We start from the raw sequence: 24,737 nt of genomic DNA on the forward strand, positions 1-24,737 counted from the left end.
CCCCTGGGGCAGGTTGCCCCGAGAAGCTGTGGCTGCCCCATCCCTGGAGGTGTTCAAGGCCAGGTTGGACGGGGCTCGGAGCAACCTGGGCTGGGGGGAGGTGGCCGTGCCCGGGGCAGGGGGTTTGGAAGGAGATGAGCTTTAAGGTCTTTTCCAACCCAAACCACTCTATGATTCCCTGCTCTAGCATATACAAAATTCTGTCTTTGCTTTTTTTTTGGCAGATAATGCCCACGTAGATTGCTCTGTGTCTTCTCTAAAGCTGGCAGCAACTGCTAGTCATACCGTCTTAAACATGGAAGAGCTGATGTAATGGGTCATTAGGATCTGAGCGTAGGATCTTCTGCACCGAAACGCGGCCCTCCCTCGGCGTAGCCCAAGGGTTCGCTGTTAGCAGGGAGCACTGGCGGGCAGCTGCCCTCCGCTGCGGCCAGCTCTTAGAAGGAGCTCTGACACGCGGTATTACGTTAGCAAACGCAGCCACTATAATATTTACAAATGTGATTTAACAATTTTTGCCCTGTGTTTATGCTGCCTTTCCCTCTTGCAGGATGACAGTATTTCATAGGAAAAGAGATACTTTTTTTTTTCTGGCAAAAGTGTTGCCTTTTATACCAGAGAGAAACCTATGTGAAAACAGATGTAAAAACCAGTTGCTTTTGCAGGATGTCTTTTGTGCTCCCAGCTGCGAAGAGCGGGATGTACTAGAGATGGGCACTCTTAATGGAGAGCAGCTTCCAGCCATTCACCTTCGATATAGCAAGAGGTGCGTCAGACTGGCTGATGCCTACGAAAACCGGAGTACGGTCAGGATCAGCAGTGCACTGTGTAAGGCACAATAGTCTCATAGTTAAATGTTTTATCCAAATCCCTTCCAGTCCAGAGGGAATCGCAATAAACGGACCTGCCATCAGGCCGCATTTCAGAAATATATTGGATTAGAAATTAAAAACTGAAATTCTTTGTACAATGTGGGCCGAAGTGATAAACAAGAAGACTGGTACAATGACTGTAATGTCAAGTGTCTGCAATTATGCCGTCTTCATCAACTTCTTGCACTTAATTCTTCTCCTTGAGCCAAGATCAAACACAAGCAAGCTCTAAAGCCTAAATCGATTTGAGGAGTTATTGTTAGAGTTCAATTGGAATAATCTCAATTGTGGGGCAGATTTTGGCATGCTGTGAAAGTATTGCTTATAATTTTGATTTAATGACTTTCTAACACTTTTAAGATTACAGTATTTAAAAAAAAAAAAAGAAAAAAAAAAGATACTGTATGCTTGCAACCTTAACTTGACCTTACCAAAGATACCGCTTTGGAAATGAAGTATTGGGCACTGCTGGAGGCAGGAAGATAGACTGTGGAAAGTAGTGATCTCATCTGCACTGGTAAATCTTACGCCTAATTTTTTTTTATGTTGCCGTACAAATAACTTTAACTGTAATAGTGGCTTTTTTTTTTTTTGCTCTTACACAAACATGATTGACTGTTGCAAAGGCTTGCCCGCTAATAAATACATTTTGGTGTTTCTGCAATAGAATACAGAATACTCTGAGTAGAGCTTTCAGACCTACTAGAAGCTTTACCTATTGATAAATACAGCGGCATGTTTGCTTTTTCGATGTAAAACTTGATAATGTTTTCCTGCTGTCACGCGTGAATGCGTAGACCTGTTTTGACAATAGTGCAGTTCCACAGAAGGTCTGTGCACGCAGCGATTGAAGCTTCCGATGATGGAGGATGTACACCCGGAATTGTCCACTCTTTTGGAGGAAGGGAGAAGCAAGGGGGATGAGCCATCCTTTTGCCAGCAAATTGTGGTTCGTCCTAATGAAAGAAAATAGTGTTTTTCTTGCTCTTTATGTTCCTTTTCAACTCTCCTTTTTACTCCTCATGTTGTGCTTCATTGAACAGATGTTAACTTGTGGCCTTACAAGTCACTTGTGGTTTTGATATTACCAGGGAGGTTTTCACCACTGTATCGTGCATCAGGTGTTGCACACGCTGTATATGCCTGATAAAATTTTTAGATATTTTGAAGAGATTTTGCTATTGAACATCTGGTTAAAAAAAAAAAAGGACCTGTCTTGAGCTGATTGTACTATTGCGTGGGCCGTTTTCGCCGTCTTCTCTATTTGTGGTTTTTGAGATGCAGTAATTATAATAATTTGGGCTTTGTTGCCCAAATTTGGAAGCAGAACTGTGAATTCTGGGTTCCCCAGTATGCTCGCGTGGTCAGAAGAAGGTTGTTTGACTTGAATATTTTTGTATTATTTTGCAGAACTTTATTACATTAAATACACTCCGTTAAAAACAGTGAAATGCTCATCACAAAGATGTGTAAACAAAAGACTTCACTGAAAGCAAATCAGCTTCCTTTTCCCCTTTGTAAAAGTGGTCTATAATTGGGATAAATGTTCTGCAAAAAAAAAACCAACCCGTTGAAAATACTCCTGCCCGCAGGAGCTTGGCAGCAATATTCCTCGTCTGATGAAAAAGTCCGGTTCTAACACCTGCGATCTGATATCGCTGCGATCTTTTATCGTTGGTGTTTGTTTGTTTGCTTGTTTAAATGAGCCGTCCGGAGGTGAGACTTCACCCCTTCCCTTTGTTTTAGTTTGGAGCCGAGGGCTCGCTGGGCAGGCACAGAAACACTGCCGCTGCTGCGCCTTGGCGTGGGGCAGACCCGGCTGCGGAGGGAATTGTAGCCTGTGCTGTCCATTTGTATTTGTTAACTGGTTTTAAGCGTAAGTGCGTGTGCTGTGAGCTAGCGTTCTGTTTTTCAAAACCAGTTCAGCAGTTATTTACCTTTTAAGCAATTAACATAATTACCATTATGCTAAGAAGTAATTTTGGGAAGTTCTGCTCTGAGCCCTTATGACTCCATCGGGACAGTTTTAGTCGGGACTTATCTTTTTGATGGAAGCCTAATTGCAGTTTTGGCTTTGTGTAAACAAACAGAGGCGGCTAATTGTTTAGGCAAATAGCAGATTAATTTAAATATGCATCCCTAATAAAACAAAAATGGTCCCCATTATGGTACTCATTCCCATGGCGAGGAATATAAATATTCAGTGGGAGTGCCATTAGACAGGGATCTTAAGGATTATCTGCATTATTTCACATTGGTAGCACTTTCCAGATACCAAATAATCTTTACAAAAGCGAACATAAATCAATTTAAACTCATTTAGATACCATTTCACTATGTGCAGTTTCATTACCACACTCTTGCTTCACCTCCTTTGGGACGCGGGAGGAGTGTTTGCAAACTGGCATTGGTGCCCCTCCACAGCTGTCTGTCAGAGCTTTTATGTCTCCTTTTGAAGGAATAGCTACCATTAATCATTTCATCATTAATGGCCACGCTCAAGCAGAAGGAAGGCTTCTCCAGCCCTGTCTATCACGTCTGAAGATTGCTTCTCCCTTAATTCAGTGCAAAGGTGGCCCAGAAGTCTCCGATTCCGTCTGGCCCTTCTGTTCTGTAATACACTCCCGATTGCTTCAGGTTGCTCTTATTCAGATCATTGCTTTAATGTACCATGCTTTCAACTAGAGTATCGGTGATCTATGCTGGGAAAAAATGCAATTGCAAATGTATTGTCTTTTGGCTTACGCTCTTGTATTCTTTGGGATTTGTGTTCTTTAGCATTTTGAACTCTGCTTCATTCTCTGTTTTTTCCCCGAGTGTCGGGATTAGGAGCTTTGCTGCTGGTTGTAAACTGTTGAGAGTGGTATGAAAATCCCTGACCTGATCGCTGCGTGTGCACAGCTTCAGATTCTTCGCTTTAAAACTTTTCGGTGTGCAGCAGAGGGACTTAAATTTGAGCCTGAGTTCTTCCTCGCTACTTTTTGTGGTAATTGAGGGCAAGTATGTAGTAGAAGAAGAATTTACGTATCTGTTTGTCTGATCCTCTCCAGAGGTGGAAATGTGAGAGAAGTCGAACAGTCCTCCTCAAGGGAGATACCAATGTTATCTGAAAGTCAAAAATTAGGAATTACTTACAGAGGGCAACAGAGCCTCTAATGCCCGAGCACAGCATTTTGGAAAGTTTCCTCTGAACCTGTTATGTGGTGCTGTGCTGCGTCCCGAAGGTCTGGTTTCCTGCCCTGCAGTCTCTTTTCTGGATATTAATGTTTTCCGTTAGAATGCTTTTAAGCTTACACCTAAAATGATCTTTTAAAGTTTTGTTAAATTCGAAGGTAAAGCGTAGCGTTTATGGTTTTTGTGTACACAGGAACCATCAGCGTGTGGAGCCTGATGTTCGGGCGGGAGCCAGTCCATCGTTACCAGCACAATCAGAGGATACAGGCTTTAGCTCTTGCTTCAGAGGGTGCAACGGTAGCAACGGCATCTGGCTTCGAGGTCAAAGTGGAAAGCCCTAATGACAGAGGATTCTGGCAAACTACAGAAACATTTGAAATCCAGAAATTGGTGAGTCTCCAGGCTGCTCAGCTTCATTCCAGGAGCTCCCGATCCACTAATTATTTTCGGTACAGTTAAGAGGGATCTTGTAAAAATCTTACGAGAGTGTTGCCTGAACTAGATAACAGCATTATGAGCTAGAGGCTACGATTTTGGAGCAGGTTAATGGATGAGCCTTTCATCGCCGAAGAGCAAGGGTGAAATGCTGGCTTTAGCTACGAGTGAAAATGAATCGAAGTCCATATGGTGCAGGAGGTTGGCTGTTTTTAATTATTTTTTTGTCAACATTAAACTAAGTTGGCTCATTTTGTAAATCAGTTTTCTCGCGTAGAATTGGAGCTAAAACTCAAGGTCTCATTCCAGATCAACGCTATCTGATTAATTCTGAGGCAGGATATTGCAGACGAGCTAATAGTATCACTTGTGAAGCTGTAACTAGTTGTGCAGCTTCTTTGGGTTGCACCTTCTGTCACTGAAGTTTTGAGACTATTTTAATTAAAAATCAAAAGCTGTTCCATTCTCTGAAGTTTTATTATGTCTCAGAATATCAGCTTTTTTTTTTTTTTTCAAAGGGTAAGGAAGTGCGTAGGAATAAATTGAGTCTTGCAGCTTCGCTCCTATTGCAGGAAGCTACTGCTCAGCTAATGGGAATGAAGTTGTGATTTAAACCGCTCCTAATTAATCCCCTTTTTCAAACCTAAGTCAGTCTTACAATATTTAAATGTTTGGGGATTTTGTTTATTTTTAAGAGGTTTCTCCATAAAAATGTTAAAACGCCACCACCTGCTCCATTCTATGTGGATCCATTTTACTCTTGAGTCTTGCTTGCTGTGAAATGTCTCTTTGCCACATGTGACAGACAGACACTCAGGACACCACGTTCTCTTCTAAGGCTGGGTTAGAAATCAGCTGTGCTGTTCAGGGGTTTAAACCCTTCCCGTGGTGAGACTTTACAGCAGCGTCTTGGGGGTGTTCAGCCTGGAGAGGAGAAGGCTCTGGGGAGACCTTCGAGCCCCTTCCAGTGCCTAAAGGGGCTCCAGGAGAGCTGGGGAGGGACTCCTGATTGGGGGGGGGAGCAGTGGGATGAGGGGTGATGGTTTCAAACTGGAAGAGGGGAGATTTAGATAAGAGATGAAGAAGAAATAGTTGCCTGTGGGGGTGGTGAGCCCCTGGGGCAGGTTGCCCCGAGAAGCTGTGGCTGCCCCATCCCTGGAGGTGTTCAAGGCCAGGTTGGACGGGGCTTGGAGCAACCTGGGCTGGTGGGAGGTGGCCCTGCCCGGGGCAGGGGGGGGGAACGAGGTGATCTTTAAGGTCCTTTCCAACCCAAACCATTCTATGAGTCTCTTATGATTCTATGAAATGGGAAAAGCAATGTCATTCTGGTCTTGTGACAGAAGGTAGGGGAGGTGATACTTGGGCTGTCCTTGAGTCATGTGATGACTTTTCTGTTGATTTAGGGTATATATGCATGATTGCAGCAGCAACTACTCCATGTTAGTTGCATGAATGTGTTGCCTCTTCTGGAGCACCATGTTCACGTTCTAGCCACGATTTTTGTTTTGTGTTCTTCATCTGAATGAGTGCATTAAGTCTTGCTCCTTTCTTCAACATCACATTTTGGTGTGTTCTGTTATAATGGGTTCTGATTAGTTTAACTGGGCTCATTCTAAAGACTGTGAGCTAGATTTCATCATAGGAGCTAAACTTGCAAAAGCTCAGAAATAAGATGGATACTTGGTCTTTGTCTGAAATGAATCCATAACTGGGATGACTCAAGATAGCCGATAACCACACATCAGTAGTTTGCTCAGTTTAGCGTGTGGCTGTAGTGATGTAAAAGAGTTTTTGGCTGTAATAAGAGTAAAAAGTCTGCTTCTTTTAGGTCAACTTCCTTAATCTGGTTCCAGATGTTACGGGGAGTCCAGTGACAGTAGCAGCTGCAGAAGACATTGTCTATCTCCTGAAAGCAGAAGATCCCGGCAAAATTCTCCATTCTGTCTATGGTCAGCCCGTCACGTGTCTCGATGTGTCAGCTCATGAAGCAGCCTTTGGGGTCAAAACCTTTGGCTGGTTATTGAATGAGCCCAACCAGGTATTTAATTTTTTTTTGGTTTTGGTAAGATTTTTACACCTTCATAATTAACAAAGGAAATCAGATCTCATGCTGCTGGCCATTTCCTTCCCTGCTAGTCAGCTTTTGACAGCAGAGGAAAGACGCTCTTTCAAGGCAATAATCTGATGCTTGTATTAGTGTTGTTCTAGTGGGCTGAAGTCAGGGATTACTGTTCAGCTAACTGGGTTCACTATAAATACTTTGTGTTCTCCGCTCCTCAGCGAGTCCCAGCACATTCAGCTGGATGCTGCGTCCGTGGTCCTCTAGGGGGAACTCGTCTCAAAAAAAAAACCCAAACAACCCCACAACAGAACAACCCTAAAGCCCAGTAGACAACCCCTTTCCCAAAAAGCTGAAGCGTCCCTTAACCTTTCTGATGAGGACATCCTGAGCAGCGTGTTAAGTTTTGTACATGCAGATGTGCAGCCTTAGGAGGATGCTTCTATTTTTTGTGCACTTGAGTATTTGAAGTTCCTTACAATTTGGTGAGGGTGGTGTGACTATTGTATTAAAGGAAGCTGAATGATAATCGTAGGTTTCAAGCCCCTGAGTGACACATTCTGCTGCTTTTAGCAGTGGCAGAGTAGATCCAAACCGGACTGCTCTTGTAACCCTGCTGAAGACTTGTGGCTGAGGCATGGTTCTAATGTAGCTGTTCTCAAACTCCTCTGCTTGCAGGAGGGGCTATTTTGGGCTTGCAAACCTAAATAGGTAGCATAAATAATTGTATTTTGGAGGGGCTTAGAATCCCACCAGAGATCCCAGGTAGCCTGCTCACAGATCACATCCCCACTTACTCCAGGGCAGGGACCAAGCTGCGGAAAGACCTGTTTCCACATGCTTTGAGAAGAGTTTCTGTCCCTTTCCTGCACCTTCCCTAACTTAAACTCACGAATTTCATTCCATTTTTTGTGGTTATACTTCAGGCATGTGATGGGCTATCAGCAAAGTGGGAAGGAGAATGCTTCAGGCAGGTGGAGAAAGAAGCAGGAGGTGAGCACCCAGATGAAAGGAGCTGTGGTCTGCAGTGTAAAAATGCAGCGTTTTCTTTGGCAAGCGACTAGAACAGGAAAGCTTTGTTTAGGACTACCTCTGTGTTAGGAATAAATGTGTCCAGCTGCATCTAATTTCCCCTTAAAATTCACGTTCACCGGGGAAATGCTGAGGCCACCATAAATACCTCTAGGGTTGAAAGATGCTGCGAGGCCGTGCTGTCTTTATTAATTCCTTTGCTGTTTTAATCCATTTCTTTTCCCTACAGAGGTGGGAGGTTAGAAGGTAAGATTGCCTCATTCGGGGGCATTACATCGGTGATCGCCTTTGTGCCTCGTAAAGGAACAGAGAAATCTACTTAGGCCCCCGAGCATCACTCTGTAAAGCCGGACATATTTCCTAATTTAGTTCTGAACTATTTGGCATTTGATGGCAGATCGTATTAAGCAGTGCATCAGCGCGCATCCTAATCAGGGAGATGGGACTGAAGTCGTCCAGACGGCTGGGGTGTGTTTGACAAGGACGCTTGCTTGGCATTGCCGCACCAGCTGACATCACGCCGGAAATTAATTACTAATGTCTATTATGATAATTATTCGCCTCGCGCAGACGTGAAGGGACTTCGCATTGGCTGATTACACTGGTCACAAGTTGACAATCTGTCTTTAGGAGAGCTTTCGATCTCAGAAACGTAACGAGGAAGAATTCCAGCCCTGCTCACGGCTGGCTGTGTCGCTGTAGTGGGAAAGCTGTGTTTCTTCTCACTTTGGGGTTTTCTTTGTTTTGCCTGAGAGATATATTTTTATTTTTTGTTTTCCTTAGTGTAAGCTCACAATCCTAATGCCACTGACTAAGTAACCTGCTTTCTGATGAAAATAGAGTTAGGGAAACCATCTTTTTCTCTCTCTTTTTTTAATCATTGCCTAATTTTAACCAAATTTGACAGCAGAGTGGAGATCTGAGGCATAAATTTTGTAGGAACTTTTATATTGGAAAGGAGAAAAACATCAAATCTGTGGCATAGACTTGCCTGCTGTAGATGACAGACATCCGTGCAGGAGGGAGGGGAGAGTATAAATACTTAACCTGTGAGAAGTTCAACTTTCACTTCATTAAGCATCAGACAACCCAAGTATGATACTGTTTCTTGAAACTTAGTCTGTTTAGTGCTCCTGGAGCTCTTTGTTTTACGTGAAGCTAAGAGAAGTTTCTTTGGTAAGGTTTATTTCAGCTGTATTAACTCAATATGGAATGTTTTTTTTTTAAAAAAAAAATCCAAATTCTTGAAATGCTGAGATCTGTGTTCCCATCTAGGCTCGTACACGGGTAATAACATAGACCAGGTAATGAACCGCAGGGAAAACCCTAACCCTGGCTTTCCCCTTCAACCTAAAGCGGTGCCCGGGACATCCAGTGGACGTGCCTTGAAGGATGGTGTCTAGCGAATAACATATTACCCTGTGTCATGCGGTTTGGAGACCCGTGATCTCGACACAGCAGCAGCATTACAAAATCTTGGCATTCACACGTTTGAATTTGGGGTTTGAGCATTGTGTGTAAAACTAAACCCACAGATTTAAACTAGAGCTGGCTCTGGCCCTCTTCATGTCAGGATATAAACCTCTTAAACAGGTGGCACTGTAACTGTCAGGATTAACGTCATCTGGTTTCTGATGCAATTATCTCGCTGATTGTGGGAGCTGACTGAAGCTTTTCTCACAGTTGGTATATTTATAAGCTTCCCTGAATGGACCGTCTGCTGTCAAGTAAGTCTGGTCTCCTACTGTAGCTTCAGGTGAGCTCTCTTCTGCTTGTGGATTATTCCTGTGAAATTTATAGATGCTTTATTCTCTTGGGGTAGAAAAAACCCAAACCCAACTTTCTCCTGTATTTAAAATTTAGTTGAAATTTTTTAACTTATTCAACAGCGATAGAAGATACTCAACATGGGAGGATTTGGGGTTTTCTTTTATCATAACATCATAGAATGGTTTGAGTTGGAAGGGACCTTTGAAGGTCATCTAGTTCCAGCCCCACTGCCATGAACGTCTTCAACTAGATCAGGTTGCTCAGAGCCCCGTCCAACCTGGCCTTTCTTTTTCCACCAAAGAAACTTCGTATAGCATAGAAGAGAATTTTATTTTAAACTCATGCAGCTGAAGAACTCTTTTTACGTTACGTGCGTTATAAGGCGCAGTTCAGAGTATGTCTGCGGTTTTCGTTGCTTTGTGCACAAACTTGAACCTTGTTTCCAAACAGGTAGATGGGGAAGAGAGGAGTGAAGGGAGGACAGTCCTGATTTTAGAGCCTCCAACTTAGAAACAGAAGGCTGGATGGGTTGAGATCGGATGTCTGGGGTCTGGGGAGTTGGTTGTTCTGCTGTCGCTCTTTCATCTGTTTCGAGATGGTGATTGGCTTGTACTGGATGAAGGGTGTTCAACATCACCTGTCTCTTCTCATCAGCGATGGAAATACTGCCCAGTTTTGCTCCTGTATTTAGTGTTTCCACAGAGTTCTTCAACTGCGTGCTAATGTGAGTGTATCCGGTAGAATTAAACGCTTGAAATGGATGTTATAAACTAATATTAACTGAAAAAAAAATTAAATTACAGATTTTAAAATAATCTTTTAAATTGAATTTCGTACTCTACAGTCTCTCTTGTATGACGTTTTTAGGTCACAGCTGTTTTGTATAAGCTGTTACATCTTTCTTGCACCTTATTTTAACCAAAATTCTTCTCTTTGGGAACTAGCAAGCTTGCATTTTCTTTTCTGGTGTTGTAACGTCTCCATTTCTCATGGAGTTCCAAAGACTTCAATTTTGTATCTAGGTTTTTCTCATTTAAAAAAGGTTCTTTTCATATTTTTTTTTAACTACTGTGACCCTTGTAAATAGTCTAATATTCAATAAATTGATCTTTATAAACTCTTGTTTTCATACCAGTAGAAGGGCAGCTCTTACTGGTGACTGAACTTGAATGTGTGGGACTTGCTCAGACGTTTCTCTCTGGGGAGCTGTAGGACAGTAGGGTGGTAGCAGGTCTTTGAAAGGTAAAAGGTATTGTAAATACTTTGTTCTTTATAAACTTTTTGGTGCCGTTGTTGGAGAGACAGAACTCTTCCTGAGGGGCTGAACTTACAAGCCAGGCACGGCAAGAAATACAGTCCAGCTGAGAGAGCAGAAGTTTTCCTTGCCTAAATTTTGTGTGATGTGTCGATCAACCTCTCTCTTGCTGAAAGGTAACGATCATCCGTATTGTTATTTCTGTGCTTGTAAATGACCAGAAATAATTTTGCAAGTTTAAAAAAATAAATAGAAGAGTCCTGTTTGTATTGGCTCACGTTAATGACATTCTGCTTTCCCCTCCCCTATTTCTACATTAATGTGAATACCTCAAAATTGGCACGGCTGAGACGGTAGGAGTCTCAGGTTTTGAAAATGCAGCTGCTAGGATGTGCCGTGAGTATTCAAGGCGATAATCTGTGAAACCAAGAGAATCCCTTCAGTTTTTAAGGATTACCTTGCTTTCCTTTTCCCTGTCCTATCCTTAGGTTAGGGAAAATGTGTTTCTGGGCTAGGGCTCGGGCTTTTTCTTTTTAGTGAGTAAACATCATATCCTCTCCTCTCTGGGTACCTGGACTCTTCCATCAGTCTTCAGCCACCAGTTAAATGAGCCTGGTGACCTCCTAGCAGACATCTGTCCACATCACAAGCCCGCCGAGGCTGGCAGAGCCCCGGCCGCTGGCAGCGCGGTCCCGGGCAGTGTCCAGTGCTGGAACACCAGGGGCTGCAGGTGCCTTGGCAGAACGACGTTCCCAAAGCTTGCGCGCTGCCTGCCTGCACAACGCTTGGCTCTGCTTCTTCCTACCAGCTTGGAGCCTTCCTTTGTAACTCCAGGCAGATGAAAACTTGAAAGGAAAAACCACACTACGCTCAGCTTTAGCTTCACGTGTAACTTTTACGGCAGGTGTAGATGTTTGGAGGACCGGGTAGTGCGTACGGCTGGTTCTTTTTAGCTGCCGGATTCGCTGCAAGCTGTTTAGCCTCTTTTATTTTTTGCAGTCCTCTGTGTGGGTCTTTAAGCATTGCTTGAGGCTGCTTGGTGCAGCTCAGCGCATGCGAAATGAGAGTTCTCGTTTGCCAGTGTAAAGTCACCTTTCGGATGGCATGAAAGTCGATTTTCCACATGCTCGGAGAAACGGTTGTGTTACCAGCTTTACACAATGACTTATATCTGGCAAGAACTTGCAAAATAGTCTCTCTGGCTGATTGTCAAAAATTACATCATATTGGAGTAAACTGCTTTTAAATCAAACATCCATTATTCATGTATATTAACTGCTTTTTTTATTTATTTTTTTTTTACTGGCTGTTTTGTGTATGATTTACTCTTTTTCTTTCTCTCTGATTGTCTGTCTGTCTCCCTCAGCTGCTCCTTTTAAATCTTAGCTCATCTTCAAATTTATGGAGCCAGAACACTTATCTCTGTGTACAAGTATCAATATGCTGACCTTGCATTTGTTAATAGTCAAATTTTTTTTGTTGCTGTTGCAGTGTTATGTGCCATATTTACAGTAGGCGATTCAATACATTTGCACTGGGAAACTGTGCCCCTGGGGCTTGTAAACTTTGAAAATATTTTTTTTCCACATCCTTTTAGAAATAAAATTCAAACTTGCAGTGTTGTGTACCATATGTTGTACTTGATTTGATGACTTCTGCCGCAAATGCATGTTGAAATAACCTTATTGCTTTTATAGATACCCTTTGAATTGAATGGGTTTGACCTGAGCAAAAACCAGATCCCCCTTTTATTCGTGGTGGACTTGAAATTTCACAACCCTTTCTTTTGTTGGCAATATTTGTGTGTATTTAGGCAACGTTTTTTTTTTTTTTTTTTTTTTCTGCTTGGCAGAGTGATGGGCAGAAGGAAAGGTGGAGAAACATAATCTGAAAATAAATGCAAATTCTGTTCCCAATCTTGCTTCTTGTTCCTCTGCATCTTTGAGCACCTCAGATTTTTTTGTTTTGATCTTCTGTCTCTGAAATGACAGTTAAAACCTCTCTCCTAGATGGTTCTTCCTGAGAAAGGGATTCTGTAATGTATCCTGTGTGTTATTCAGTGAGGAAAAGGATGTAGGTTTTGAGTGTGGTTTCATGATGTACTTTTTGCTAATATTTTATGATGCTCCATTCAATGCTTCGTCTAAATAAGAATTAAATATTCCGTACATACGGAGTGTTTTGCCCGGTTCTGAGAGACAGCTCGGTTTTCACTAGCCGTGCGATGTGGTAACTCCTGACAAGAAGCAGAAACGCGATTGCAGAGGGAAAGGAGCTATTTCGCGAAGCAGTTGTCTGCTGGCTTTCAGCCAGGACAGTGGGTTGAACACCCCTGCTCTTGTTGAAAGTACCACAGGCTCTTTGATAACAAGTGCTTGGGGATTTGTTGTTTTAATGTTCCATCCAAAAAAAGACATCTCCAACAACACAGGATCCCAAAACACCTGCTGGGGTATTGGACATGCATGGAAGAGTTCCATCAACAGCATTTCCTTCAGTTCCTTGGTTTTTCTTGGAAGTATCTCAACCAGAGTACATCGACCATGCTTGACCTCACTTAGCTGCAAGATGTAACAAAGCTCGCAGCTTAGCTATTCTGGCTGCGGAGACTTTCATTCTTTGTGAATTAATTTAGTCTTCTTTCCTGAGTTCTTGGACAGCATTTAAAGAGAGTTCCCCGTACCCGCTGTTTCCTGAAGTACAGTAACTTTTCCTTTCTTCCTCTGCCTGGGCTGGTGAATTTGCCAGCTTCTCGGCGCGTCTAGCCCAGAACGGTGGCCACAGGTTGAGACTTGCCCAACTCGCACAGTAAAGAGGGGAAATTAGTCTAATGCACTGCCTTAACAAAAGAGAGAGTACGAGCATGAATAATTAATACCACTAGTCTGTGGCAATCGGATAAAATGAAGTCCCATTTGCTCAGCCTTATTAAAAGAGAGAGAGAGAGAGGGAGAGATGGTAAAGGTCGTTAAGGGACTTGTAACATGGAAAGAATCGCCTCTGAGATGGATAATGTGTTTTCTAATCTCTGTGGTCTTTAACTAAACATAATGGTAAAGGTACTCTGGCTATTTCGGGCTTGTTGAATTATTAAGCATTCTGGGAGATTGCTTGGCTCTTATCCAATAACTTAGAGTTTTTCATTTGAACAATGTTAATAGGTAACACTTTTTATTTTGTGCCTTAGATCCTGATACATCTGCACAGAGTATTTAATGCTTTTCCTCCCTTGTGTCCCCCAGGTCCCACTGGGGGAAGGGCTGCTCGTTAGTGTGTTATCCCAGGGTGCTTCATTTCACACCCAAATGCTCTTGGTTCGCTTACCTTCCGTTCGGTACCTATTAGGTCACTGGTCTTGGGTGTCCATTATAGGATTATAAATATCTTTAAAAGGGTAATCCCTTTGCAGTGTGCATTATAGGATTATAAACCTCCTAAAGATCTTATGCTTTATCTGCCCTTTAACATACAGGCCCTTATTTCAAGTCCCTATTGACCAGGTATTTTCATTCTTTCTCCTTGGCCTTTGTGAAGAAAATCCATGTTGCCTTGGGATATTACAGGAGAGCTCATCAGAAGTGTTCTAGCAACTTCAAAATTGTCGTCGGTATGCTTTTAAAACCCCGGTCTTCAAGGAAGTGTCATTCAGACTTTAAAAAGCATTCTGAGTTTTTTGTCTCTTTACCTATCTGTTTGTCAGGATAAGGTTTTGGAATTCATTTGCAGACCATAAAATTGCTCAAGACAGAAGCCGAATTTAAAGATCGGTAAAACCTGGATAGCAAAAATCACAAAGAGAATCTTTCTTCCAATTATAGGGCTAATTGACTCGAAATACATGTGTGCATTATAAAATTTAAAAAAAAACACCACAAACCAACCCAACAGCCTTTAAAAGAATGGAGACTGATGTGAGAAGAGAAGGAACTGGAGGGGGTAGGAGAAGATAAGACAAAAGCTTTTCTTCCAGTTTTTTGGATCTGAACCTTTATTTTTATTACAGATTCTCATTCTTAGATGCGAACACTTTAAATTGGTGGCCATCTATAAGTTACGTGAGGAGAAATACATAATTTTTCGACTGGTGCGACCTACGTATGAGGATTGCCACAGGTCTAAAATTGAGACTGCAAGCAGGAGAATGTGTAATATTTGCTCCGGAAACCATTAAATGCTACGTGGAAGCAGTTTTTCATGATAGTCTTTCGTGGCCGTAACTGAATTTTCAAGTATGTATCGTATGTTTATAGGATAGATGGGAGCTATGGTCATTTAGATAAATTAATAGTTTATGGATGTTCACTTTAAGTATTAGCCCCAGGGGACTTTTGAGAAAGCTGCGTTTGGCCCTCTCCTCTCCGGAGCGTTAGCGTGCAGCTGGGAAGGGCTGGTTCGGAGGCTCGACTGGGAGCTGGAATACGGCGCTCTTGACCCGATTGTTTATTGTTTGTAAGTTGAATTCAGCGGTTTATTGACTTTGTCTTTTGTTCAGAACTTTCCAAGGAGAAATTTGGTTGCCAGGCACAGATATTAATTTCCTTCGCACTGAAAACCACACAAAGTACCTTTGCCAGAATGTCATTATCTCTGGGTTTGGTTAGTGAGCCGTTGGAAGCTGTGCTGCAAGTGAGAACAGGCTGTAAATTGGTTTTAACCTTGAAGACTAACATTTTCATGCAGTTTGTAGCAACTTTTTGGTAGGTATGGAAGCTTAGATTAATTTTTTTAGCAACTTTTATGTCCTAAATCTCCCTGCAAAGGTCGAGTCTGTCTTGCTTTACAGAGCTTGGGTAAAACGGCTTTTGGTTTTGGGGCCTTAAGGATGAAAAGTTACATGCTAAAGACTGGGATTTCAGGCAGATAGTTTCACAGAGACAAGGCTGGGAAAGGGAACTGCTTGGGAGATGATAAATATTATAAGCAACTGAAGCAGTTGGGTCTGAATGTGTTGATTCTAATAGGGAGCTGGTGATACGTCTGACTACCAACCTGGTTAGTTGGGAGAAGCAGCAGGTGGAAAAACCCTGCCGTCCTTTGCGGTATTCCTGGAGATTTTTAAAGGTTCATTTGGGTGCCTGGAGGCATCCATCACAAAACGACCCTCTCCTCTCTTAATTCAACCTTTCAGATGCTTCCTGAAGTTGCACGGATAGGAAGGAAAAGGCCAGGCAGCATCACTGTGGCTGTTTTGGCAAATGCTGAAATAACAGGTACTGATGGTGTAATATTTATTAACCTGCGTGTGGATATAATCAGGAAAATAGAAATTAAGAATATTGATGTGACATTGACATAGCCATGCTGATGTTGCCATGGAAGCCATAAGGGTTTTTTTTCTGATGTTTTAACTACCGTTACTCTTTTCATGGTCATAGGTTTCTTTTAAATTAAAGGAGCATCACCATGAAATTTAATAATGTTTATGAAGTTACATAAAAACAGGCACTGCGCTGAGCTCCACTGGGCTTTGACCAGTATGTTCTTCTGCTTCTAAAAATACTTGCTCTCCGAAATTGAAAGGCCCAAATAGATAAATCTCATCTGGCCACACAGGAAAGACAGTGGACGTGATTAAACTGATTCCTGCGCAGTGGAGAGGAGTGTGAATAGGCAGAAAACAACTCGTACCTCTCTCCCAGGCTCTGGTCGAATCGTCTTGGATGTTGCTTAAAATCAGAGTTGTTTTTGTTCCTTTCCCATCTGAACTGCCACTTCAGATGTAATATTTCTCTTAATCTGTTCCTGCCGCATGATCTGTACAAAAGCTATCGGCAGGGCTTGTCAGCGCTGAGTCAGTCTTCGGTTCTGCTCTTCAGTTTTTGCTGTATTTGATTGAATCTTTCTTGCACAGTCCATCTGTCTAAACCTTCTAAATGTTGATTCTGTCTTTCAAATGTTAAAATTGCTGAAGAAACTGTTTGCTTTTTCCACGTAAGCCTTAAAAATTTGACCTGGAGAAAATCTTGTATGGCTTGCTTTGCCTGCCCGACAGCTATACCCATACCGGTCGCAAGAGCATCGCATCCCTGCTGCTCGATGGATTCCATCGGGAAACTATATTTCCTGATTTTTGAGACCGGGTTGTTGTTCTTCTTGATAGGGGTAGATCTGTATCTTGGTTATGCATTAGAGTATTGAGAAACGAGTCCTGCAGAGCATCTCTGATGGGAATAACTGCTCTGCTTTATGCTGCAGCAAAATGTAACTGTTGTGCTCGTGCTACGTTTAGCCGGTGTTTGTTCTCTTTCTGCCAGATTCTTCTGTACAATCTGGAAACAAGTCAGTGTCTGAAGAAGATGGGCAACTCGTTGGGTGACTTTACGTGTGTCAACCTCCAGAACAGTCCTCCAAACATGCTTGTTACAGGCAATAAAGACAGAAGGTAGGTACTACCAAGAGCTGTAACCCATCTCAAATTATCTGACTTCCTGTCCTGCTGTCCTACAGCTGGACCTGCTAGAATTTGTTTCTCCTCTAATGTTTCAAATGCAGCCTGCGTGAACTTCAGGAACAAAATATTAGGTAATAGTTGGATGTGGCTGCCAGTTTGCTTTGTTTCAGAAAGCTCCATGGGAAGACTTTCTTTTTAAGCCATTTGGTGGACGCAGTTGGTGTACAGCCCAGCGAGACCACTTGGAATATCTTCCACTTCCCCACCACCACCCGCAAAATTAGTTTGGCATTTAAAAGCTCACTTTCTGATATTAAAAAAATAACCTAAGGGATGAATCATGTAGGATGAGATGGGTCCGTCTGCCAAATGATGTCAAGAGTGTATTTCGGAACACTGTGTTGTCCCTCAGGTGACAAAAAAAAAAAAGAGACTTTCATATGAACAGATTCCAGCTTCTATTTAGCTGATTAGCAGCTTTCTCTTTAACTCCTTGGCTTGGGGAGTAGGATTTTCCCCGCACAATATCTGGTGCCAGGAATGGACGCGCTGGGAACAGTCAGTGCAAAAGGATTAAAGTGCTTAAAAAGACCCTTTGAGTCCAATTTTTAGGTTTTCTTTTTTTGGCTAGTTATTTGTGGGGTCTGATCCAGTGCACCAAAGGAGATGTGGGATGGCGAGGAGCCAGTCTCTAATGGCTCCCTGTTCCTTCCCTCCTCCTTTCTGCACTGGGCACTGGGCTGCAGGTGGTGGTCTGGTGTGGTGGTGGGTATCAGATTGTAAGGCGGATACTTCCCTTTGCCAAATCCCAGACCTCTGTCCCGCCAGTGCAGCAGCTTGCAAAAATGATTATTTTGTCAAACGGCTTTTTTTTTTTCCCCTTCTCGGTGAATAGGCAGCGCAAGCGAACCTCGCACTTTCTCAGCAAAAGGAATAAAGGAAATATTTGAAGTTTGACAGGTGTAATTGAATCCTTGGGAGGGTTTTTTTTCCTCTAAAAGCAGATACTTGATTTTCCAAAGCACCCCAATAAAAACAACCTCCAATTTTGATCTCTTGCGCAACAATGGGAGAATAGATAAAATTGATATCCCTTAGGTGAGATTGAAATTCACTCCCTTCATACTAGAGGAAATGTCTGTGCCTTCCCCCTCCAGAAAGCTTTTCAGTTTTCCAGCTCAAGTATTGACTGAGTTCAGGTTGGCCGGCACCAAAACAGGAAGAAGTGTGGCATCAGTAGTTCAGCAAGTAAGTTTGGCATCCAGGAGACAAGACCGGGTGTACCTCAGAGGTCAGTTCCTCACGTGGTGCTGCGGGAAGGGTGTCAATAGGTGCTGGGCATACGCAGGTGGGATGCGGCTTGAACCTCCCTAGCCCCGTCACGGAGCACGTGTACTAAACAGGGACCTTGCCCTGGGGGTTCAAACTGCTGATGGTCAGCGGGGAAACGTATTGCTGGAATTAAATACAGCACTTTCCCATTTTCACTAGTATATGCTACTCTCTTATTCAAAGCAGTGATTTTGAAAAGTAACACAGACCACCCCGTTGAAGTGAAATTGGTTTTGGTAGGGCCCATAAAATCTCTTTCCATCAAAAAAAATTACTCCTGAAGCGTTGCTCATGTATTTGATTACTTAGCTGTGCTTCACACTGGCAAGAGGTGTGATGAGAGGGAGCGTGTGCTGACGCACTGCACCCCAGCAGCCTTTTTCTTGGTCCACCTGAGATGGTGCATGGCGCTGGGAAAGCAAACACGTGACAAGCCCAGTGTGTACCAGCGCTGAAAGGTGTGAATCAAAACATGTATGCCGTGCCTTCCTGAAAGCAAGTGAGCTTCTAAGATAGTCTACCAGGAGAGACAAAGCTTTGTCATGAGAACACCTTCCTGACGGCTCCCTTGAGCTCGGTTGAATCTGATGTGCTCCCACTGAGCCCAGCTGCTGAGGCAGGAGACGGCAGGTCGTGCCAGATCTGCGTTAGAGCATCACATTAGATTTGCAAAATGCTTTCCCCCTTCTTTTTTTAAAGCACATCTAAACAACTCAAGTATGCCTCTAATTCTTCCAAGGGTGTGCCAGAATGGACACCTGCCTGAAACCTGGGCCCTCGCTAATGAAATAACCAGGACACAATCAGATCTTCGTTTCCAACTGTGCTTACCAAACAGAAGAAGCTTTGATTGCCGTGCGGAACACATGCAGTGAGACGGGGAGAGCGGTGGGTGCGAACACTTCCAAAATAGCCCATCCTTACCCAAAGCACAGCTCTAATATGTAGCCAAAGCTCCTCTCTGCTGGAGTTGGAGGAAGCAAGAAGTCCTTTTCGCCATCAGCAACTGTTGTGGTGGGGTTTTCCTAAGGGTGAGTGCAGAGCCACACAAAGCGTGCTCCTCGCTCTGTTCCAGCATGTTTTTCGACATGTCAGATGGATGTTGCTCTGTTGGAGTTTTGGACTGTTCTGTTGCCTTTTATTTCAGTTGCTGAAATGTGTTATTTGTAAAATCATATGATGCAATCTCCATTTGAAAAAGGAAAAGGAATGACATGCAACGCCATTAGGATCGTAGCAGGGGTGTGGAATACAGTACAGTTAATGTGTTGGAACAAGTGTATTTTGGCCTTTTCTGGAATTAATGTGTACCTGATGGTTTCGTTCTTGATAGCCATCAGCTGGGAGGAACTTTCTCTGGCTTCTCTTCAAATCTGAGATCAGTATTTTCCTTTTACTTCTGTTTTCACTTGCTGCATTTTTTACTCGCTTATGTACTTTGCTTTATCTCTTAATCTTGATATATAAGGATCAAACCCCATACTCCTTTGTGATATGTACTGGATTTAAAACTTAACACCATCAGCTTTAGCTGGTTTTGAGGACTTGTTGCAGTGGTTGAAATCTAAGCTCTTTTTCTGCAGTTCCGCTTCATTAGGCGTAGCCTGGTCTTTGATAAAGTTTCGCTTCAAAATGCCTTGTCCGAGCGTTCAGTAATTTCTGAAAGATCAGATGTACCTAAAAGCTGCCCACAGTCACTGGTGGTGTTTTTGAAATCTTTTCAGAAGAGATACTGGTTGGGTGCTTGTGGATAGCTTTGTTTCAATGTTGGTGAATAACTCAAGCGTGTAAACCGATGATTCCCTTGGCTCGTCTCTTGAATTGCCACACATTTAGTCCCTTCTTCAGTCTTTGTAATAACAGTTCTTTCCTTGACCCTCATAATCATATTACCCCGTGGCCATAGTGGATGCAGGTGAGGTGCCAAGGGGTAGGATGCGTTAGCAGTATGCCCTAAACATGGTACTTTATGCCTCATGGCATTGCTGATGTTTTGGGTGGCACAGATAGAGGAGCTTTCTCCAAATTTCACTTGTCTTGTTAAGAGACAGAGAGGTCCTGTACAGTAGGAGAAGTCTGCCTCAAAAAATGTGAGATATTAGAAGTCGGAGTGACAATTCAGCGGTGAAAATTGTCAACCGTATTGGGTTTCTGGCCCTGTAGTGGCTGTGGGACTGCTGCTGTCCTGGACCGTATTCTCATAACCCCAAAAGTACTTGTGCTTTCAGAACCCGCAGGCTGCAGATCCACAGCTGGTTTTATCTGTTCTTTATTTGCTTTTGTTTAGGGTCAGGGTGTTCGATCTCCGCAAAAGTGAATCTTTGTGCTCCCTCTATGCCCACCAGTTAGGAGTGTCTGCGGTCCAGATGGATGACTGGAAGATCGTCAGCGGAGGAGAAGAGGGCTTGGTCTGTGTGTGGGACCAACGGATGGGCACCAAACTCTGGGAGATGCATGCCAGGTAATTTTGTCTGCCCGGGGCCCTATTGCAGGGGTGTTTGTTGGATCTGGCTGACAGGAGGAATGTGGGAATGGGATGATCCAGGACCAAAACGATGGCATGCCTGTGTCTAAAGCTTCTGAGAGTTCTGTTAGTTTTCATGTGATTTGGGAACAGATTGCCTCCCCACCTGGAGTCTTGTGCGTGTTTCTGTGTGTGCCCTTTAGCTGTCGGAGGCTTTTTACTCATTAGTTAAAGAGAGTGCTTCAGTCGGCGTAAGGGAGCGGGGAAATTGTTTCTCCTGGATTGTCTGTGAAGTTCAGTTAGTGTCTTCTCCCTGCCCCAGCCCGTATTTACTTCACCGAGCCTTGGATTTCAAACGCTGGACTCCTGGCTGTTGTCTTCAGAGTGACTGGTTCCGGCTGTCTCTGCTGTTTCCTCACACAATACCTGTGTTTCTGTTCACCTCAGTCATGCGTTCCCTTAGCAGTAACGATCAAAGCCAGGCTGGTATTTAAACTCATAGAAATATTAAAATACCAGTTTGTACTGAAAGCACAAGTGGTACAGTACTGAGAGTACAGGCAGAGATCAGTATCCTGGAGTTGACGGAAGACTCTTAGTTGCCACAGCCAAATGATGATTTCCTGATCAAGGCACAAGTCCCGGGAGTCTTTGTCTGAATGAAGACCTCACGGATTTAGCCCCTTGTGAGTCTGAGTGATACCTGTGATAAAATGAACAGATAAATCCTGATTTTATTTTTTTTTTTAATGCATCTTCCCTAAAGAGGAGCTAGATGAGGTATTTACAGTCAGAGAAGTTCAAGCTAGAGCTGTCATTGATTAATAGCAGTTATCTCCTTCTCTTTTGACCCTGTGAATTATAAAGCCCGTTGTGATGCGGCTGATGCATTAAGGACAATATTGCATTGATTGTCTCCTGGAGCAGCACTAATGAGCGTGCCAAGGAGGGGAGGGCAGGCTGCGCAGATCTGCTGAGCTTTGGGGGTGTACTAAAAGTGAAACTAGTAGATTAAACATTTAAAATACTGTTTATATAGAAAGGCCTCCCTAGATAAGAAGGTGTGCATGGTGTTCTCCGTGCCAGCAGCCCAGTGTCATGAATGGAAAGAGAGGGCAGAAACAAAGGGAGACAACAGGAGCCACGTTAGGGTCGTGGAGATGAGCCGGCTTAATCCGAGACGAAAAGTTACTCCTACTTCAACAGTAAATGCTGTTAAAGTGGTTCAGGGTTAGTGAGAGGAAAAGGAAAGACCACCAGACCTCTTAGCTTGTGCCGTACAGTGCATTTCTCAGTCAGCCATAGCTCAGCTCAGTGCTTGGGGGTGGGAGCGTGGGGGTCCTGGGTGTCCTCATCCCTTCGCTTTGGGAAGCATCCTGCTCTTCCCAGGAGTGTGCTGCTGCAGTCCTTAAAGCAGCGAAGCAAGCAGGCAACCCGGATCCCTTGCAGCTCGTGTGCTGCCAAGCGTCTCAAATATTTTCTGGCCTCCACGTGTGTTCTGGTAACAGCCCACTAGATGGGGATAAAAGCTGTGTTTGTTTGCTCCAGACAGGAGGAGAAGAGCCAAAGGTGCAGGTTCCCAGGCTCTGGCCATAGAGAGGGCGCTGATTTAAATGAATTCTTCTTTAATCTAGAGTGATTCCTTTACTGCACTTGGATTTTAGGAGTCTGATGCAGGTGGCATCTCACACAGTGCTGTGGGATATTTTTCAGGCATCCAGTCCGCCACGTATGGTTTAATTCTCATAGCCTCATCACTGCAAACATCCCCGATGACAAAACTCCCCGAGGCGCCAGCATCACCGATGATGACCTTACTGCACACCGCAAGTGAGTAAGCCAGCTCTGAAGGATAGGATTTTTGGCACTGTGCAAAGATCTGCTTTATTATCTATTTTAAAGTGGCACACCAAGCACTTGAGTCATGATCCAGAGCAGTAATAGAGAAGGTATAGCATCTAAAAAATAAAATAAAACAAGTTTAAAGGTAAGGCTTTCAAAACCATTGATGAATTGGCCCTTTATTTACTTCTGAGCACAAAAAAAACCCCAACAAACCATTTCTTTTTCAGCAAGGGAATATAAAGGCCACTGAAGCCAGACAGGGAATGCAGCCCTTTCCTTGCTCTAAATATTGGTAACAATGCCTTCTCCTAAAGGAAAACTACTGGTATTTAAACTGCAGGTTTTGGTATTTGCATCTCAGGTGGCTGTTAGCATATCTAATTGAACTATCAAACTACAATGTACTTATCTTCCCCCTTCCTGAATAGATTAGAAATGTTTCAGCAGATGACAGTCATGTCTCTGCATTGCTGAAGTGAATGAATCACCGTTCGTTTCCAGGGCTTGGTGGGGTCCCTGGAAGGAGAATCTCTCATATGAGGAAAGGCTGAGGGACTTGGGTCTCTTTAGTCTCGAGAAAAGAAGATTGAGGGGGGATCTTATTAATACTTACAAATACTTAACGGGAGGATGCCAGGGGGATGGGAGCAGTCTTTTTTCAGTGGCGCCCAGTGATAGGACGAGGGGTAATGGGCATAAACTTGAACATAGGAAGTTCCATCTTAACATGAGAAGGAACTTCTTTACTTTGAGGGTAGTGGAGCAGTGGCACAGGCTGCCCAGAGAGGTGGTGGAGTCTCCCACTCTGGAGACATTCCAAACCCTCCTGGACGCCGTCCTGTGCAACCTGTTGTAGGTGACCCTGCTCTGGCAGGGGGGTTGGACTAGATGATCTCCAGAGGTCCCTTCCAACCCTGACCATTCTGTGATTCTGTGAGGGAGGAGGGAGTTCTCGCTCTTAAAACAGCACAGAGTGCTGAAGGGATGGGGTTTTATATTCAGCTTCTGAAGCACTGAGTTTTCATCCTTTATGGCAATCCCTAACTTCGCTTGCATCCCCTGTTGAAATATGTAATTTAAGGCAAAATGGTGTGTCCTGGTTGTGTTTTGTACAGGCATCGAGGAATCATTTATGCCTACGAGTTCTCAGTGGACCAGTTGGCTGTAGAAAGCGTCCTTCCTATTTGCCGATCTTCCTACGATGAAGTGACTGGTTACAACTTCAACATTGGCCTCGCGGTTCCCTATGATAACATTTAGGTAACTCACTTTACTTGGCTTCTGGCGTCCAGCCCTCTGCCAACTACGTGGCCAAAGGCAAAAAGGAGATCCACAAGGGACAAGCGCCAAAAAGATGGCGTTGGCTGCAGGTGCGTCAAACCGGCTGACCGTTTGCCGACGACTTGGGGATATGAACCAGAACAGAGGGTATGGCCGCCCTCGAGCGTGTCGCTAAAATATGTTGCTGCGCAAAGGTTCAAAGGTCCGCTGTGGTGGAACAGAGAGACTGAAGAGCGAAGGAAAACAGTACACTTAAGTGTAAACAAAAAATGTTCCTTCTTGCTGCTTGTGGGAAACACGCTGCTGATCCCATCTTGGCAGAGGACACGGTCAGGAAGCAAGAGCCCCGAGTGGCAAACTGCTGAGGTGGTGGGAGGCTGGGAGCACGTTGCGGGGTTCGTGACTGTCCTGAGAGGGAAAGAAAAAACACCAAGGACTTGGAAAAAGCGTCTTGCTGAGCCGCATGTTTGAAATTTCTTTCCTTGTAATGAGCTGCTCATTCTTCTTTTCCTTGGAGTGCATCGGAATGTGTCTAGGAACAGGACCGTGCACATGGGAGAGGGCAGTATGATTGAGAGAGGGAGGAGAAGGTTGGCCTTGGGCGGGGAGGATGCTTGGAAACTCAGCAGGCCACACGTATCAAAATTATTTTAAAATAAATTATTTTTTTAAGTCTCTAAAATGCTGCATTAAATGTTTTCTAATTGTATATGTATATGTACATGTGTTAGTGGGTTTTTTTGGTCCTAAGTCTTTTTGGGTGAGATAACCTCTATGCACTGACACGAAAGGCTGTTGTGTCTCAGGTTAGTGGTCACGTATGTTCT

The 24,737-nt window shown here is 43.6% G+C and overlaps 1 protein-coding gene across 1 annotated transcript in view; it reads left to right on the top strand.

Annotated features, from left to right (window-relative positions):
- The window catches only part of FBXW8 (F-box and WD repeat domain containing 8), a 63,525-nt gene extending 39,594 nt beyond the window's left edge, over positions 1–23,931 (top strand). Inside the window, exons 6-11 of the mRNA XM_009886742.1 lie at positions 4,240–4,436; positions 6,310–6,519; positions 16,852–16,979; positions 20,608–20,781; positions 22,498–22,614; positions 23,745–23,931. Of these exons, the coding sequence (XP_009885044.1) occupies positions 4,240–4,436; positions 6,310–6,519; positions 16,852–16,979; positions 20,608–20,781; positions 22,498–22,614; positions 23,745–23,889 (971 nt within the window). The 3' untranslated portion in view covers positions 23,890–23,931. The remainder of the gene's footprint in view (positions 1–4,239; positions 4,437–6,309; positions 6,520–16,851; positions 16,980–20,607; positions 20,782–22,497; positions 22,615–23,744) is intronic.
- The last annotated feature ends 806 nt before the right edge of the window (positions 23,932–24,737 follow it).

Source organism: Charadrius vociferus, unplaced genomic scaffold (assembly GCF_000708025.1).
Source record: "Charadrius vociferus isolate BGI_N301 unplaced genomic scaffold, ASM70802v2 scaffold776, whole genome shotgun sequence".
NCBI classification, from domain to species: domain Eukaryota; kingdom Metazoa; phylum Chordata; class Aves; order Charadriiformes; family Charadriidae; genus Charadrius; species Charadrius vociferus.